This window comes from Cryptococcus depauperatus, chromosome 3 (assembly GCF_001720195.1).
Source record: "Cryptococcus depauperatus CBS 7841 chromosome 3, complete sequence".
Taxonomy (NCBI): Eukaryota; Fungi; Basidiomycota; class Tremellomycetes; order Tremellales; family Cryptococcaceae; genus Cryptococcus; species Cryptococcus depauperatus.
In genome coordinates this window covers 1,060,059-1,073,430 of record NC_089470.1, presented here as the reverse complement: position 1 = coordinate 1,073,430, position 13,372 = coordinate 1,060,059, and the positions used below count along the sequence as shown (strand labels likewise).

Here is a 13,372-nt window from a genome sequence, read left to right as displayed (position 1 = left end):
ACTGTTGTGAGGACGTGCTCTGCTCAGTATTGGAGTTAGTCGTCTCGAAAACTAGTGTGACAGTACTTGGAGTATCTTTATCCATGTAACATCCCCATCCACCTGGTCACTTTCCTACAACATGAATATCGTCTTTTGGAGCTTTAGCACGTCAAAAGAGGCCAGCTGATAACCTTGCAACGCTTTCTCCGGCCACAGCAGTTTCCTTGCATCTCTTTCGCCATTCGATGGGTCGTTTTGTATACATCTTCTTGCCTTCTCTTGCGCGACTCAGCTTTGACGGTAAAAGACTCTTCAGGACGTAGACAGCTTTGAGCCGACTCTGTGGCCATCGTCTCGAGCTTCTCAACAATCTCTTTAGCTGCGTCTGTGGCGCCCGCCTTCCAGAGTTGTCCTTCCAAGTCAGGATCTGCCAAAGTGGGCCAATTAACAGTTACACAGTCATTCGAACCGCCATTTCCTAAGTGCCATGTTCCATCGAGATACAAAAATAATGGCCTGTTATCGTCTTCGTCTTCATCCTCGTTGTGGATTACTAGAAGGTTGATTTCACATGCTTACCAGACATCTTCTATACTGGAAGCAGTGGGAATAACACGTCGAAACCGATCCATCAAAAAAATCGATATGATATTGTCTACACTTGCTATGAAGTGAGCCTTTAAGAACGTACAAAGCTTCCGCTTCAATCTTATCTCGACTGTGATTGTAGTATCGTCTAATGTTTTGTCTGCACTATGATAAACTACATGTAAGCTCTACTGCTGTCCCTCCAGTAGAGTAAGCTATGAACGTTGGGGTTGACAAGTCGGTAAACATGAGATTAATTTACCTTGATTTTGCACGCTCTTCGGAGCATCTTTTAAACCCAGCTGGATGGGTATCTGTACCATTCGAAATGGGATTGTAAGTGGTGCTTCTCCTCCAGATTGAGGGTTACCCGCCAGGAAACGTTGCAAAAAATTAGAAGGAGCAGTGGCGGTAAGTTATTCAATTCGCATGATTCTTGAGGACAGTCGATTGTAAAACTTTTCGTTATCTTATATAAAGTAACTGTGTTTGAATGAATGTAATAAGACCATGATATGATCTTGGTTGAAAGTTTTAATATTTTGACTTTTTGGGTATGTTGGCTGAATGATAAGTGCCACACTCCGGCAAAATTCAGAACCATCGGCGTTATTTCAATTCGTGAAATCCAACTGATTTTACCACAAAGTACTCTCTTTTTAGTTTGTAATATCATCCCAGCTTTCAACTAATTTTCAAAGAAAAAAAAACACAAATATGGAAGACGACAGAGAAATGCGTGGTGACGAGCCTGTTGCTGCAGACGCCGGAGATAGATGTGGGTGTTTTTTGGATTGGATGGTTGGATTGAAAGTTGGATTTTGATGGGGCTCGTCTGGGTTAAATGGATGGGAGGGGCAGATGAGAGGGGACCCAAGAGGTCTCTTGTATGCCCTCAGGCGTGCGTTTCTGGATGCTCGATATCTCGATCTTTTTCCAAAAGGAAATTTAGAGTTGGAGAATGGATGGCGGGCCAATGAGCGTGGAAGCAGAGTTGTAAGCGGAAACGCAAAAGGGCCCGCCATCGTTGTGATCAATCTTGAAACACTCCCCTCTATCATATCGTCGCCTTGCGCTCTCTTATCTGTATTCAATGGAAGGCGCAGTTTCAGTCATGGACAAAAAAGGATGGAGCAGCTGATGGACTATGGAATGGAATTAGATTCTAGCAGACGGGATGACAGGGATAGAAGCAGAAGCCGTGACCGCCACCGCGACGACCGTGACCGATACCGAAGCGTGAGTCTAGTCTCATTCATGGTGGTGATGTAAAGGGGAGAGCTGGAGCAGGTGTCTTTTATCTACGCTTTGGAAATATGCCCTGACGCAGGACGATGGGGTGATGGATGTCGATGAGCAGCGTCGCAGATCTTACTCTCATTCCCGTTCCCGCTCTCGTACTCGATCTCCCCGACGACACCGATCCCGGTCTCGCGACCGAGACAGGGGCGATCGTCACGACCGACACGATAGGCGAAGAAGCGACAGGTACGGCGGTCGACCCCGTTCTCCTCGACGAGGCTCAGGCAGGTATGGCGTTACCCGACAAGACTGGGAAAAGTCTGTTGGAGGACCCATGAATGCGCCTGCTTCCGAAGCCGAGGCTCATGCCAAAGTCAGCAAAAGGGAGAACAGGTTGTACGTCGGCAATTTGGCTTATGACGTAAACTACAAAGATCTCGCAACCTTTATGGAGGGTGGTAGGTTTAGTTTTTTTTTCCATTCATTTTACGGCTGACATTGTGTAGCTAGTGGTAAGGTTATCTTTTCTGAAGTTCTCACCACCCCTGCTGGTCAATCCAAGGGCTGTGGTATCGTCGAGTTTGATTCTCAAGAAGAGGCTCAGCGTGCCAAAGCTGAGCTCTCGGACAAGGCTTTCTTTGGTCGATCAGTGTTTATACGCGAGGTATCTTTTGGTTTGTAATTTACTTGATTTGAGATTGATCATGTTTTAGGATCGTGAGGAGAATGCCAGATTTGGTGCTCCTCCTATTCCCGGCAAAATTGGTCTCGCTATGGGTGAGGCCAGGAACTTTCTTGGCAATCAACATGCCCACGCTCCTGCCAATCCCAATAACCGAAACCTGTTCATAGGCAACGTTAGTTGATTGACTTTTCGATATAACCTGCACTCGTAAAACTGCTAATGGCAAATGTCAGCTTCCTATACAAGCCTCTTGGCAAGATTTGAAGGACCTCATGCGCCAGGCCGGCGAAGTCATTCGTGCAGATGTTGCGTACAGACCTGATGGCACCCCTAGAGGCAACGGTACTGTCGTCTTTGTCAATCCCGATGATGCCCGCGCCGCTATTGGTGAGTTACAACGTTTCATGAAGATTCAAATGACTGAATGTGGAACCTAGAAATGTTTAACGGTTTCGACTGGTTTGGCAACGTTCTCGTCGTTCACGAGGATCGATTCGTCAATGCCCCTTTCCGAGGCCGAGGCGGGTTTGCCGGTAGGGGACTTTTTGGAGGGCGAGGTTTCTTCCCTCGTGGCGGCTTTCGTGGTGGTTTCCGCGGAGGATTCATGGGCGGCGGCATGGGCCACATGAACAATAACATGGGCGGTGGTATGGCAATGACTGGCGCTTCTGGTCCTGGCGGCTCTTCACACGGTGGTCGAAACTTCAGCAACGATTTGTACGCCGATTACAATGGACCAGATGGTGGCGATATGCAGGTTGAAGAGGCCGCACCTAGTGGCATGGAGCCTATTCCTGCAGAACCCAATCAGCAGATCCTTGTTCGAAATGTGAGACTTTTTCTATTCTCCTATCGCCAACTGACGTTCTTTGTTTAGCTCCCATGGTCAACATCCAATGAAGATCTTGTTGAACTCTTTGAAACGATTGGCACTGTCACTCACGCTGAGATACTCTTTTCCGGTGGTCAAAGCAAGGGCGAGGGTATTGTCCAGTTTGCTGAGACTGCAGAAGCTTCTAGTGCCAGTGAAAAATTCATGGGTTGGCCTTACGGCGGTCGGGCACTTGGTAGGTCACTTTTGTTTGCCAAGTCAATTACAGCTGATATTTATAGATGTACAATTTAATCCCCGCTGGCACGAGTTTTCTTCTTCTGCCATGAGGGTTTCTGCTCAGACTTAAACCGCTACTCTTACTGGTTTGGTGAATTGGTAAGAGATTTGCCATTTTCAAACGAATAACGTGTATGGTGGGAAGAGTAGACACCTTATGCATTGAATCCTGAAGAACTTTTGTTATCGCTTGTTATTGTTTCCTGAGTAAAACTCTATATTCTATACTTCAAATGAACAAACTATTTCAACTATGCTGTCTACGGTATTGTTTCAATGTAGAGTAGGATGTCTTCATCGCTCATTTATCAACTTTTATGTCCAGCTGGGTTGTATCCGTATAACTTATTCGCAGTCAACAACATCCCAGTCAGTGACAAAATATTCATCTAAACCGTCAAGCTGAATAGTATCAGCATGGATCGTATTTGACATGGCATGGTATGACTGTGACTCACCTCCTTCATTTCCTCGACTGACAATTCAAAATCAAACAGATCAGCGTTTGATACAATACGCTTCTGAGAGACAGATTTGGGAATCACCACGAATCCATGCTGCAAGCCCCACCTTAACATGATTTGTGCTGCGTCTCTTCTCTTTTCTTTGGCAACCTTTATCAAGATGGGGTGGTCAAATTTCTTTCCCCTAGCGAGTGGACCCCAAGCTTCAAGGAGAATGTTGTTGTCCTCGCAAATTTCAACGATTTCGGGATGACGCATAAAGGGATGAAGATCTACTTGATTGACGGTTGGAAGAGGAGTTTTCTGGTCAAGAAATTCCTGAATATGCTTCTTGCCAAAATTCGAAACCTACAGGCATGTAAATTAGCATGGCTCCCTTGCCAACGAACGAATGGAAGATGTACGCCGATTGACTTGACAAGACCCTGCTCCTTGGCGTCACACAAAGCTTTCCAAACGTCCTTCCTGACTTGAGGCCCACCGATGGCAGAGTGCATCATGTAGCAGTCGAAATAGTCCACTCCAGACCTTTGAAGAGACCCCTTGAGGTCTGATAGGGCTTGTTCATAGGTAGAGTTATTCTTGAGTTTGGAAGTAAGATAAATGGCATCTCGAAGAGTACCTGTAGTCTTCATGAAGTCGACAATGGCTTTACCAGTGGGAGCCTCGTTTTCATACCTGCCAACCTCCTAATTGAGCAAATTGCGTTTGAAGTTTGAGAGTAAATATCAAGATTTTGGCATACCATTCAGCAGTATCAATGTGGCGGTAGCCAGCCTCGAGAGCCCATTTGACACAGTCATAAGTCTCCTGATCGTTCATTTCATAGACACTTGGCGAAATTAACCTGATATTCCAGGACGTTGTTGGTATAGTAAAGCTCACCCGAAGCCGACTTGATGTATAGAATGACCATCGTGCATCTATGCGCTCGCTAGTTAATCAAAAATATTTTGGGTACTTGCGTTGACCTACTTTAAGACGCCCGTCAAGGGATGTTACTGGCTGAGGAGCAGGCATTTTGTTTACTGAAAATGTAATTATTCTTGTTAATAGCTAGTTTAGAACATAGAAGTGTTACTTTTTTTCTTTTGGAAAGAAATTTATTAAGAATTAAGATATACAACCAAGAACCTCCACTCCTATCTTGTTACGTAAAGTAAGGCCGAAATGTGCATGAACTCGATAATAATCTTTAAAATTACAATCTTCAGTTTTGTGTTACATAAAGACGATATAGATGCTTCAACAACTATTAAGTCTGGAGGAGGTGAGTGTATTAGGATGTATGAAAGAGACGGCGCTGATTGGGTGACTGAGGAACAGTTTCTCGCAAAACTCGGGCAATGCTTCTTGGAACCATCTTCGTCGAGCTCTATTTGGCTAACCCATAAGAGATTGCCTGTCCCAAGCGATGCGGATGTCCGAATGGATGACACAGGGGCAGATAATACTTCTGTGGGATCGGAAGAGTCAGAGTATGAGGTACTTATAAGGTGTACTCAAGGGGACAACAAATTCTCAACCAAGGCAAGTAAGGCAGACAAATCCAAGGCGGTCCTCTCATTCCACAATAATATAGATATCCGCTTCCTCTCTCTCTTCATTTCATGCTGCTTATGGTGCTTTGTTAAAGCAGTCTATGGCGCCACTAATGCGAAAACGAGATAAGAAAAAGGAAAAGGCTAGAACGGACGCATTGGCCAAGAAGAGGAAGGAGCTGTATGTTGATGTTGCAATTGGCAACGAGGGCAAGAGAGGAAAGGGCAGAAGGCAGAGAGTTAGTTTTATAGCTTCCGCAAATGTTTCAAGCGAAGAGAGCTTACATAAATGTAGCAAAGGAGAATCGCAGCGCAGAGAAAGAAGGAGGCTGAGAGGGAAAGACTTGAGTCTAGACAAACGCAGCAGCAAGGCAATATGGACTTATAGAGAGAATGGTTAGTCTTTCTTTGAATTGATTGTCTCTCAGATACCCGATGCTGATATGTACCAGAAATAGAGGCTGCACAGGTTGTGATTTATGTGCATGTTAATCACCAATATGTCTCATTCATTTTACTAAAGGTTTTACATTGACAACAAACAACAACGCTGCTAAGTTTATTTCTCTGGCAGTCCAAGATATTTCCGCTCCCTTTTTCCATCGATCTCAATCAGTTTTAGATAGGTCCTCTTGGCAGTGAAACCGACGGCTTCTTTCAATAACGCGTGCAATCACTGGAAGTGTCTTGAAAAAAAGTTTTCTGCCCTATCGAGTTTTTCAAGATCAAAAGCTTCCCAGAAGTGTTGTAAAAGTGGCGAGAGAAGTCCACCTCGGCATACCTGTCACCTAGAATATGTCCATGAAACAAGCGAGACAGGATGGACACATCACTAGACAAAATGACTGTAACGTTGGTCATATTGTCATGAAGCTGACATAACAATCAAGCTTAAAAACATGTCCAACCTCTTCAGCAACCTGTCATTGACAGTGATAACTCCCTCTGATTGCCCGTTCCTCTATAAGTGATTTTTTCTCAGAACGCTTAGATTTACACCGCTCATTGACTATCATCTTCCCCAAAAACCTTTGCGCCTCACCATTGTCTATGACCATCTACTCATTTTGCTTATTATAGTGATCTATCAACTAATATAACAAGACCAAAACACTGTGGTACTTCCATCATTACCATACATCGCATGGCCAAGCGTTGTATGAATTTACAACAGTAGTATACACATATACTACTCATAACACAAATTCATAGTTCTGTGCCTGCACTGCTAATCATCCAGCCAGTAGGTCTTCTCGACAAGTCTGGTACATGGTAAGAGACTGATTGGCTCACTTGAAAACAGAGGAGAAGTTTCTATCATGTCATTGTCTCAAAGAAAAGTAGCAGTAATTTCTTTTGTGCATTCACCGAGACTGTTCTAACTTGAAGACAGACAGACCAAAACATGTGACCTTATCAAATCAAGTAAGAACCCAACTCGCCTCTTATCATGAAAACCACCATATCAACCATGCGCAACTTGGAATGTACAAGAGCAGGATAGATCATGTGTGTTAACATGAAGAGGACGAACTACATATGCTCTATCAATTGTTCTAACGTTTCGCTCATGCAAATAACAAAACAATCTCTGTATCTGTGAACTGTCTCGGCCTTACTGAGGGGACAAAAATGACATATTTTAACATAACACGATATAAGCTCACTTGCGAGAGTTCACAACTAATTCCGTTTTTGAACTGATAAGTATTGTTTGGTTTCTAGCCTATCAAATCATTACAAGACAGCACCTGTCAACATATAACTCAAATCTTGCCTTTATAACTTCGAGTACATCATGAATAGATTTCTAGCCACTAAGTAGATAGCTTACCCATTTCTGAGGTGATCAACAATGAAACTCTTTGTGTAGGTAATTCATAGTCTCAGAAACTCAACCAAAACTGCAATATCTTTAGTTAATCATTGAATAGCAAAAGTAAATTGTTGCTTGAATACTCTCTGTATGGCAGCCACCCCTAGCCACTCATGTCGCCTTGATGAGAAAACGGATTGAATCAGTCAAGGCGAAACAGGAAGTCTTCTCTTTTGAGAATAAATATTATTGAAAAGTCCAAGGCTAATACACTATAACTATCTATAGTGTACTATGAGAGCAACGTTTCTTTCTTGTGGTCTAAGCACTTGATATACCAAGGACTGGCGGACATAGATCGCGTATGCAGGCAATCCACTCTATCAGGTAGCTGCAGGTGAGGATCAAATAAATCAAATGAACAAACGTTCAATTAATCATAGTTTCTTACGACAGCAGAGGTTAGCCAGCAAGTAGTGGGTGCGTCGATATTTGTTGTTATATTTCTCCATATTATGTCTCTATTTTTCATTCATATACCGCTTCAGCCAATCTATTCATGATACATCTGTCGTGCATAGGATAATGATGAACTTGACTCGTTTCTCGAAAGAACATATGGAGAGGGCATTAATAGTCTATATTTTGTGAGAATCCAAAGAAAACGCCTTTATGGCAAAGAACAACTTTGTTAACTTGATTTTACAACTACAAGAAATCAGGTGTATCCAAGTAAATGGAAAAGACAACATATCTAAATTACAAAACCACCATCAGGCAATATCAATAAGAAATTATACAGCTGTCAAGACAGCTGTGCGACATGTTAGCAGGAGTGGTGGTTAAAAACAAGACACAGGTAGGTCGACCTTAACCTCTTCGTGATAATGTGGCTGACACCTCTCGAGGAAAACGCGGACATTCAGACTCCTTCAGACCCTTCTAATAGAAGCTGACTCTCGTCTTGGTTAAGCCTCGCGTTTCTTGTGCCTAAAATAATCCCTAACCGCGCTTTTGCATTCCTCCAAGCGATCTTTATGGCAGAAGACCAGCTTCTCTGTGGGTTTATTGCCTCTTCAATAGTATCCACAACGCCACTAGAGCTAGGAGGAGCACCAGAAGCGTATAAGGGAGTCATACTTGATCCTCTAGTATGGCCTGGAGGTAGTGTCACATCGGCACGGCATGTTGGACACTTGCTCAATCGTTAGCGACGGCATCGCTGCACCATGACATGGTGGCTTGCTCACAAGTTTCCGCCATTTCATCAACCACTCATCACATTCTTCTTTGTGAAATACATGTCCACATGGCAGAATTCTAACCACATCTCCCTTTTCGAAAGCATCCATGCAGATGGCACACTCATCCTTGGAAAAGAACTGCCTTTTTGGGTTCTTCCTCATGGAAGGACCGGCAAGTATTGGAGAATTAGGTAAAGAGGGGAAACTGTCAATATTTGCACAAGGAAGGGAGTGAGTTTGCGACGGCGGCGTGGACAACGATGAAGGGTGTATAGACGGTGGCGGGCAAGCAACAGAAGAATAGGCTTCCTCTATGCTCTGCTCTTCAAACTCATTCTCATAGTCTTCTGGACGACGAGATTCTTTCACACGCGATGGGGTATCTTCTTCGCTTTCATCCTTCTCCCAGACAATGTCGGGTGACCAGATACGTTCTGGTAAACTGAGAACTACCATGGCAGGTGCACGATCTGCCTCTCTTTGACTAATAGGACGTTAGCTAGAAGCCTCCTGTGGATAAGCTCAAAACCTACTGTGCAACACGTAACCTGTGAATGGTCATGGTGATTAACAGGAATATTGTGGGCATTAATAAGGCAAAAGACAGCAGACTGTTTAAGGCGCTAAGTTGCGTCAGACTTTCCAGCAAATACAAACACCAAACGAGCTTACCTGCCCTCGTCTGTCGATTCGCTCACATCAACCCAGAGACTCTTATTTTCGCCATGCTTTGAGTCTGTATGGTTCGCGAGCAAGTCCCGTAAAAGCAGAAATGAAGCCCGAGAGACAAAGACACTCGGAATGAACACATCATCCGTATCCTCTGTTTTTCCATAAGCCCAGTATCGCCAGGATCAGTGTCAAAGTCCTACCAGGAGAAAACATGGTAATAAGCCCCTCTCTCCTTCGGCCTTCGTCTTCCGTCTCTCCTACACGAGCAGCATTATCGCCAACCACTACAGCCGCCGCACCAATTTGTTGAGCTGCACGAACTTTTGTCGCAAAATCACATCCTCCACGCTCGACCAGTACAATTCTGTATGGCTGTTTTGGAGTTGACGGAGGGCGGGAAATTGGGGAAGGGCTGCAGCCCAACGGAGAAGCAGGGGAAAGCGAAGAAAAAGGTATCACAAAACCTGTTAAAGGGAGAGGGTGTAGGATATGATTTGGGAAAGCCGCAGGCCTGTGAGGGAGGGTAACGTTTTGATATTCTTTGTAGTTGGCCTAATCACAGCACCTTGGTCAAGATGTAAGAATTGAAGGAATGATAAAGACCTACATGAACCACAACCCGTCCTTCTCCACCCATGAACAGCCACCGGCTTAGCCAGCCTTGTTCTGCAGTGGATCGGGGCAGTGGGTAGTCATAGTTGCGGAAGATACCAAAGCCATCCAACGATGCCTGACTTTGCCCGTTATGTTGGATGTTGCCAGGACCTATGGCAGTCAAGAAGGACGGCTTCCGATACGTATCAAGTGGCGATGACGAAGCGAGAGTTGCAGCAAAAACTGCTACGAGAACAGAGTATGTACGCATACCTGGTTTCTCGTTGTTGCTTGCTTGAGTTGTATTCAGAAGTATAAAGAAAAGGATATGAATTGAAGAAAAGTGTGTTTGAGATTGGGTTTTGTAAAGTACGACGTTGCAAGATGGTTATTAAGCTTTGCCAAATTATTTAACTCATTTTTACGCCACGCCGTACAAAACGGTCAATACAGACATGACGGGTGATGAATAGGGCTGTCGAGATATGGTGTTTTGAGTGAGCGAGTTGAGTAGTCAAAACCCATGCATATTCATGCAACGAGCTCATTGACAAGAACATATAAAGTTGTTTATTCTATTGATCAAGCCCTTTCTGTATTACGCACATTATTAATATCATGTCGCTCACCGTTCCCATTCAATCTATGGCAACCAAACATCTCTATCGCCGCTCCTAGTAGCCTACGCATCAGCTCTTCTAGCCATGTCCTTCTCCTTTTCAGTGGGAGGATGATTAAATAGGCCAACGACGGGAGGGCCAGGCGCGGTTTCAATTGCGAGTTTTGCCATGTCTTCCTCTACCAAAGTGCCAGTCCCATCAACGACAGAAGCGTTGTGTTGCTTGGCAAGCCTCTGGGCTTCGGTCTGTTCGCCGCCTTCTTGAAGAGTATCAGAGTCTTTGGCACCATCGGAGGCAGCGCCAGTGACGACAGCAATTGCATGTTTCCCTGCAGCTGAATCCTCTTGTTCGTCGGCTTGGATGATATCGCCAGACACAACGCAACCAGGACGAGGCAAGTAGCCATCATAGGCGGCCTTGATACCATTGCCCGATGGGGGGACCCAGGGCTGTCCATCTTTCACTCTTGTGCCATCTTCTGCAATATGACAAAATCTTGAATCAATCAGCATTGCTAATTGCCTATCCACATCGGCACATACTCGGTAAGGGTCGGCCAGTAAACCTTGTGATCATATTCCAAATTGTAGTCACCTCCAAATTCTACATCAAGATGCGAGGGCGGAACAAAGTCAGTGAGCTTGGGGTTGAAACGAATCTTATCACGGGTGATGGGATCAAGAAAGGGAGAGATGCCAGAGAAGAAGGCGTTGATCCACCAACTACACATTGTCAACATTTGAAACACCACGAGTTGGAAGACTTGCGGCATGTTGACAACTAAACCTCTGCCCAGTCGCTCGACATAGTGGTTTTGTAAGATGCTTAAAACCTTTCTGGCAGTTGATATGGACGGATTTGATTGGGAGGTGGCAGACTTGTACTATAGCATTCAATTAGTGGTATGCGCGTAAGCAAAAGGGTGAATATACATCGACGATAATGGCCACTTGCTCCTGACCAGGTGGCATGAGATCAATAGCCCGCTCTCTGTCCACATTAAGCAACCAAACATGAAAGCAGCGATGGAACATACAAATGGTAGATGAGATGTCTAATCTGCCTTGGAGAAGTTTCTGTATTTTCTCGTCCCGGACGCATGTACAGTATAGGACGTGAATCGATATCGAAACCGGATAGAATGCTATAGATCAACAGCCCCGAATCAGTTGTGACCCATGTTCAGTGACGCCCGTCACTCACATCTTGCCAGTCTCGGCCTCGATGCTCACATCCCCAGGTTCGATCAGTTCTGGCTTGTACTGTCGTCTCCACTCGAGCGTAGTTTTAATTCTATTTTTTGCATCTGGCATCTTCCACTTGGCGGCACGCATATAGCGCGGATGAGTGCCAGGGTCTAAAAGGAAACGCCGTTCCCAACAGTAATACGGGTCAGACTCTGGAAGCAAAAGTGTCTGCGAATACTGCAGCACTCCACAGTCAGTATGAGCACACCCGTATAGTATTGATCCTCTTTCAATAACTGAAAGATGCCTTGCCAACCCAAGCCAGTTTGATAACTCACCTCTTTGAGCTCCTCAATCTGTACACAAGTCAGCAATAAAAAACCTGTGGCTACAACGGTAGACATGCCTGCTTTAGCTGCAACTCATTATACTCCCACTTTCGCTTTACACTCGACTCCTCACTAGGTTCCACCAGAATTTCGTGAGTCTTTGGGTGATCTGTAGTCTCTGACTTTACCGACGACGCCGAAGACAATTCTGTCGACGACTTGGAGGTGGATGCGGACTTGCTCTTGAGAAAGGACATGGTTTCTTGTATCTGGTGGTGTCGAGACGATGTTCAATGTTGTATACTTGGCATAAAGATAATGTCAAAAAATATCAAGTCAATTTATTATCTTTTTTTTTTTCGGGCGACAAGGCCTGCATTGAAAGTGTCATAAAGATGACAAAAGTGGACATCGCCGCCGGTCGCCGGAGTTGACGGCAATGTCCGCATTTATCCATGCTGTATAAATATTTCGAAATCGTATTACTTTTTGATTTGGATAATATCAAAGTGTTGGCTGTTACTCCTGGGCAAAGACTTTGGATTGAGCAAATGGGAGAACTCGGAGTGGTTTGCGAGGCTGTATGCTGGCTGTTCGTGGAAGAGATCACCCCCTTGGGTATAGACTCAAGGGTAGACGGAAGCTGTAGAGTCGGTCGAATACGACTGAAGGATTTTCCGTTGTATACGGTTGGCTATGCTTGGTGTATCAGTCGTGCTAACAGACCCTTTTTAGTTGGCGTTACTTTTGAGCTCATCATTCAACTCAGTCCAAATTCGTCATAGCAGCTAGGATGTTCTATGGCAAATTCTGCTGAAGAATCTTTTTCCTGACCATTGACAGCATCTTGCCTCAAACTCAAGACGTAACAGATCCTCCCTACTTGAATTGCTTTCTGGAAGAACCTCGAGTACACCATCCGAAAAGTTTAGCAACAGGGGCAGGCTCTCATCCACTAGAGATTCAATCTCGACTTTCAGAAACATTCAAAATCTTTTGCAGGACTTTTAATTCAACGTCAATCAAGTGTAACGCAATGTTGAAAGATTTGCAAAGTATAAAACCCTCTCAGAAGTAGTACTGCAGCACGAAATTATGTTTTCTCTATGTCGAACAGCAGTCCTCCCACTATCATTATGGGTTTGCTTCACCAGACGACTCGGAAGCCTGCAACTTGACAGGATCGCTCTGTTGGTGTGGCGCTTCTCTCCTTTCCTAACCGCCTAGAATATCCCATCCAATGCTACATTTGGTACTTCCTGGCCAGACTATACCAACAGGATGTCAGAGCATCGCA

At 44.7% G+C, this 13,372-nt stretch overlaps 5 protein-coding genes across 5 annotated transcripts; 2 read left to right on the top strand and 3 right to left on the bottom strand.

Moving 5' to 3' along the window:
• Nucleotides 1-1,287: 1,287 nt before the first annotated feature.
• Nucleotides 1,288-3,678, top strand: L203_102678 (uncharacterized protein; the record flags this gene model as incomplete). The annotated part of the gene is made up of 9 exons (XM_066212099.1): nucleotides 1,288-1,348; nucleotides 1,733-1,809; nucleotides 1,931-2,270; nucleotides 2,319-2,476; nucleotides 2,526-2,669; nucleotides 2,731-2,884; nucleotides 2,935-3,326; nucleotides 3,375-3,564; nucleotides 3,611-3,678. The coding sequence occupies 9 exons, from the start codon at nucleotides 1,288-1,290 to the stop codon at nucleotides 3,676-3,678; spliced, it is 1,584 nt and encodes a 527-aa protein (XP_066068196.1).
• A 275-nt stretch (nucleotides 3,679-3,953) lies between these two features.
• On the bottom strand, nucleotides 3,954-5,092 carry L203_102677 (uncharacterized protein; the record flags this gene model as incomplete). The annotated part of the gene is made up of 6 exons (XM_066212098.1): nucleotides 3,954-4,010; nucleotides 4,067-4,420; nucleotides 4,477-4,750; nucleotides 4,818-4,904; nucleotides 4,958-4,995; nucleotides 5,048-5,092. The coding sequence occupies 6 exons, from the start codon at nucleotides 5,090-5,092 to the stop codon at nucleotides 3,954-3,956; spliced, it is 855 nt and encodes a 284-aa protein (XP_066068195.1).
• Nucleotides 5,093-5,312: 220 nt separating this feature from the next.
• L203_102676 (uncharacterized protein) lies at nucleotides 5,313-7,131 on the top strand (the record flags this gene model as incomplete). The annotated part of the gene is made up of 9 exons (XM_066212097.1): nucleotides 5,313-5,342; nucleotides 5,399-5,602; nucleotides 5,655-5,794; nucleotides 5,838-5,852; nucleotides 5,909-6,009; nucleotides 6,066-6,111; nucleotides 6,826-6,856; nucleotides 6,917-6,959; nucleotides 7,007-7,131. 9 exons carry the CDS (start codon nucleotides 5,313-5,315, stop codon nucleotides 7,129-7,131), a joined length of 735 nt encoding a protein of 244 aa, XP_066068194.1.
• A 1,220-nt stretch (nucleotides 7,132-8,351) lies between these two features.
• Nucleotides 8,352-10,210, bottom strand: L203_102675 (uncharacterized protein; the record flags this gene model as incomplete). Its single annotated transcript, XM_066212096.1, has 6 exons — nucleotides 8,352-8,624; nucleotides 8,680-9,157; nucleotides 9,207-9,296; nucleotides 9,346-9,496; nucleotides 9,546-9,897; nucleotides 9,953-10,210. 6 exons carry the CDS (start codon nucleotides 10,208-10,210, stop codon nucleotides 8,352-8,354), a joined length of 1,602 nt encoding a protein of 533 aa, XP_066068193.1.
• Nucleotides 10,211-10,621: 411 nt separating this feature from the next.
• Nucleotides 10,622-12,332, bottom strand: L203_102674 (uncharacterized protein; the record flags this gene model as incomplete). The annotated part of the gene is made up of 8 exons (XM_066212095.1): nucleotides 10,622-11,054; nucleotides 11,102-11,281; nucleotides 11,327-11,442; nucleotides 11,492-11,549; nucleotides 11,596-11,703; nucleotides 11,763-11,983; nucleotides 12,085-12,102; nucleotides 12,153-12,332. The coding sequence occupies 8 exons, from the start codon at nucleotides 12,330-12,332 to the stop codon at nucleotides 10,622-10,624; spliced, it is 1,314 nt and encodes a 437-aa protein (XP_066068192.1).
• Nucleotides 12,333-13,372: the final 1,040 nt, after the last annotated feature.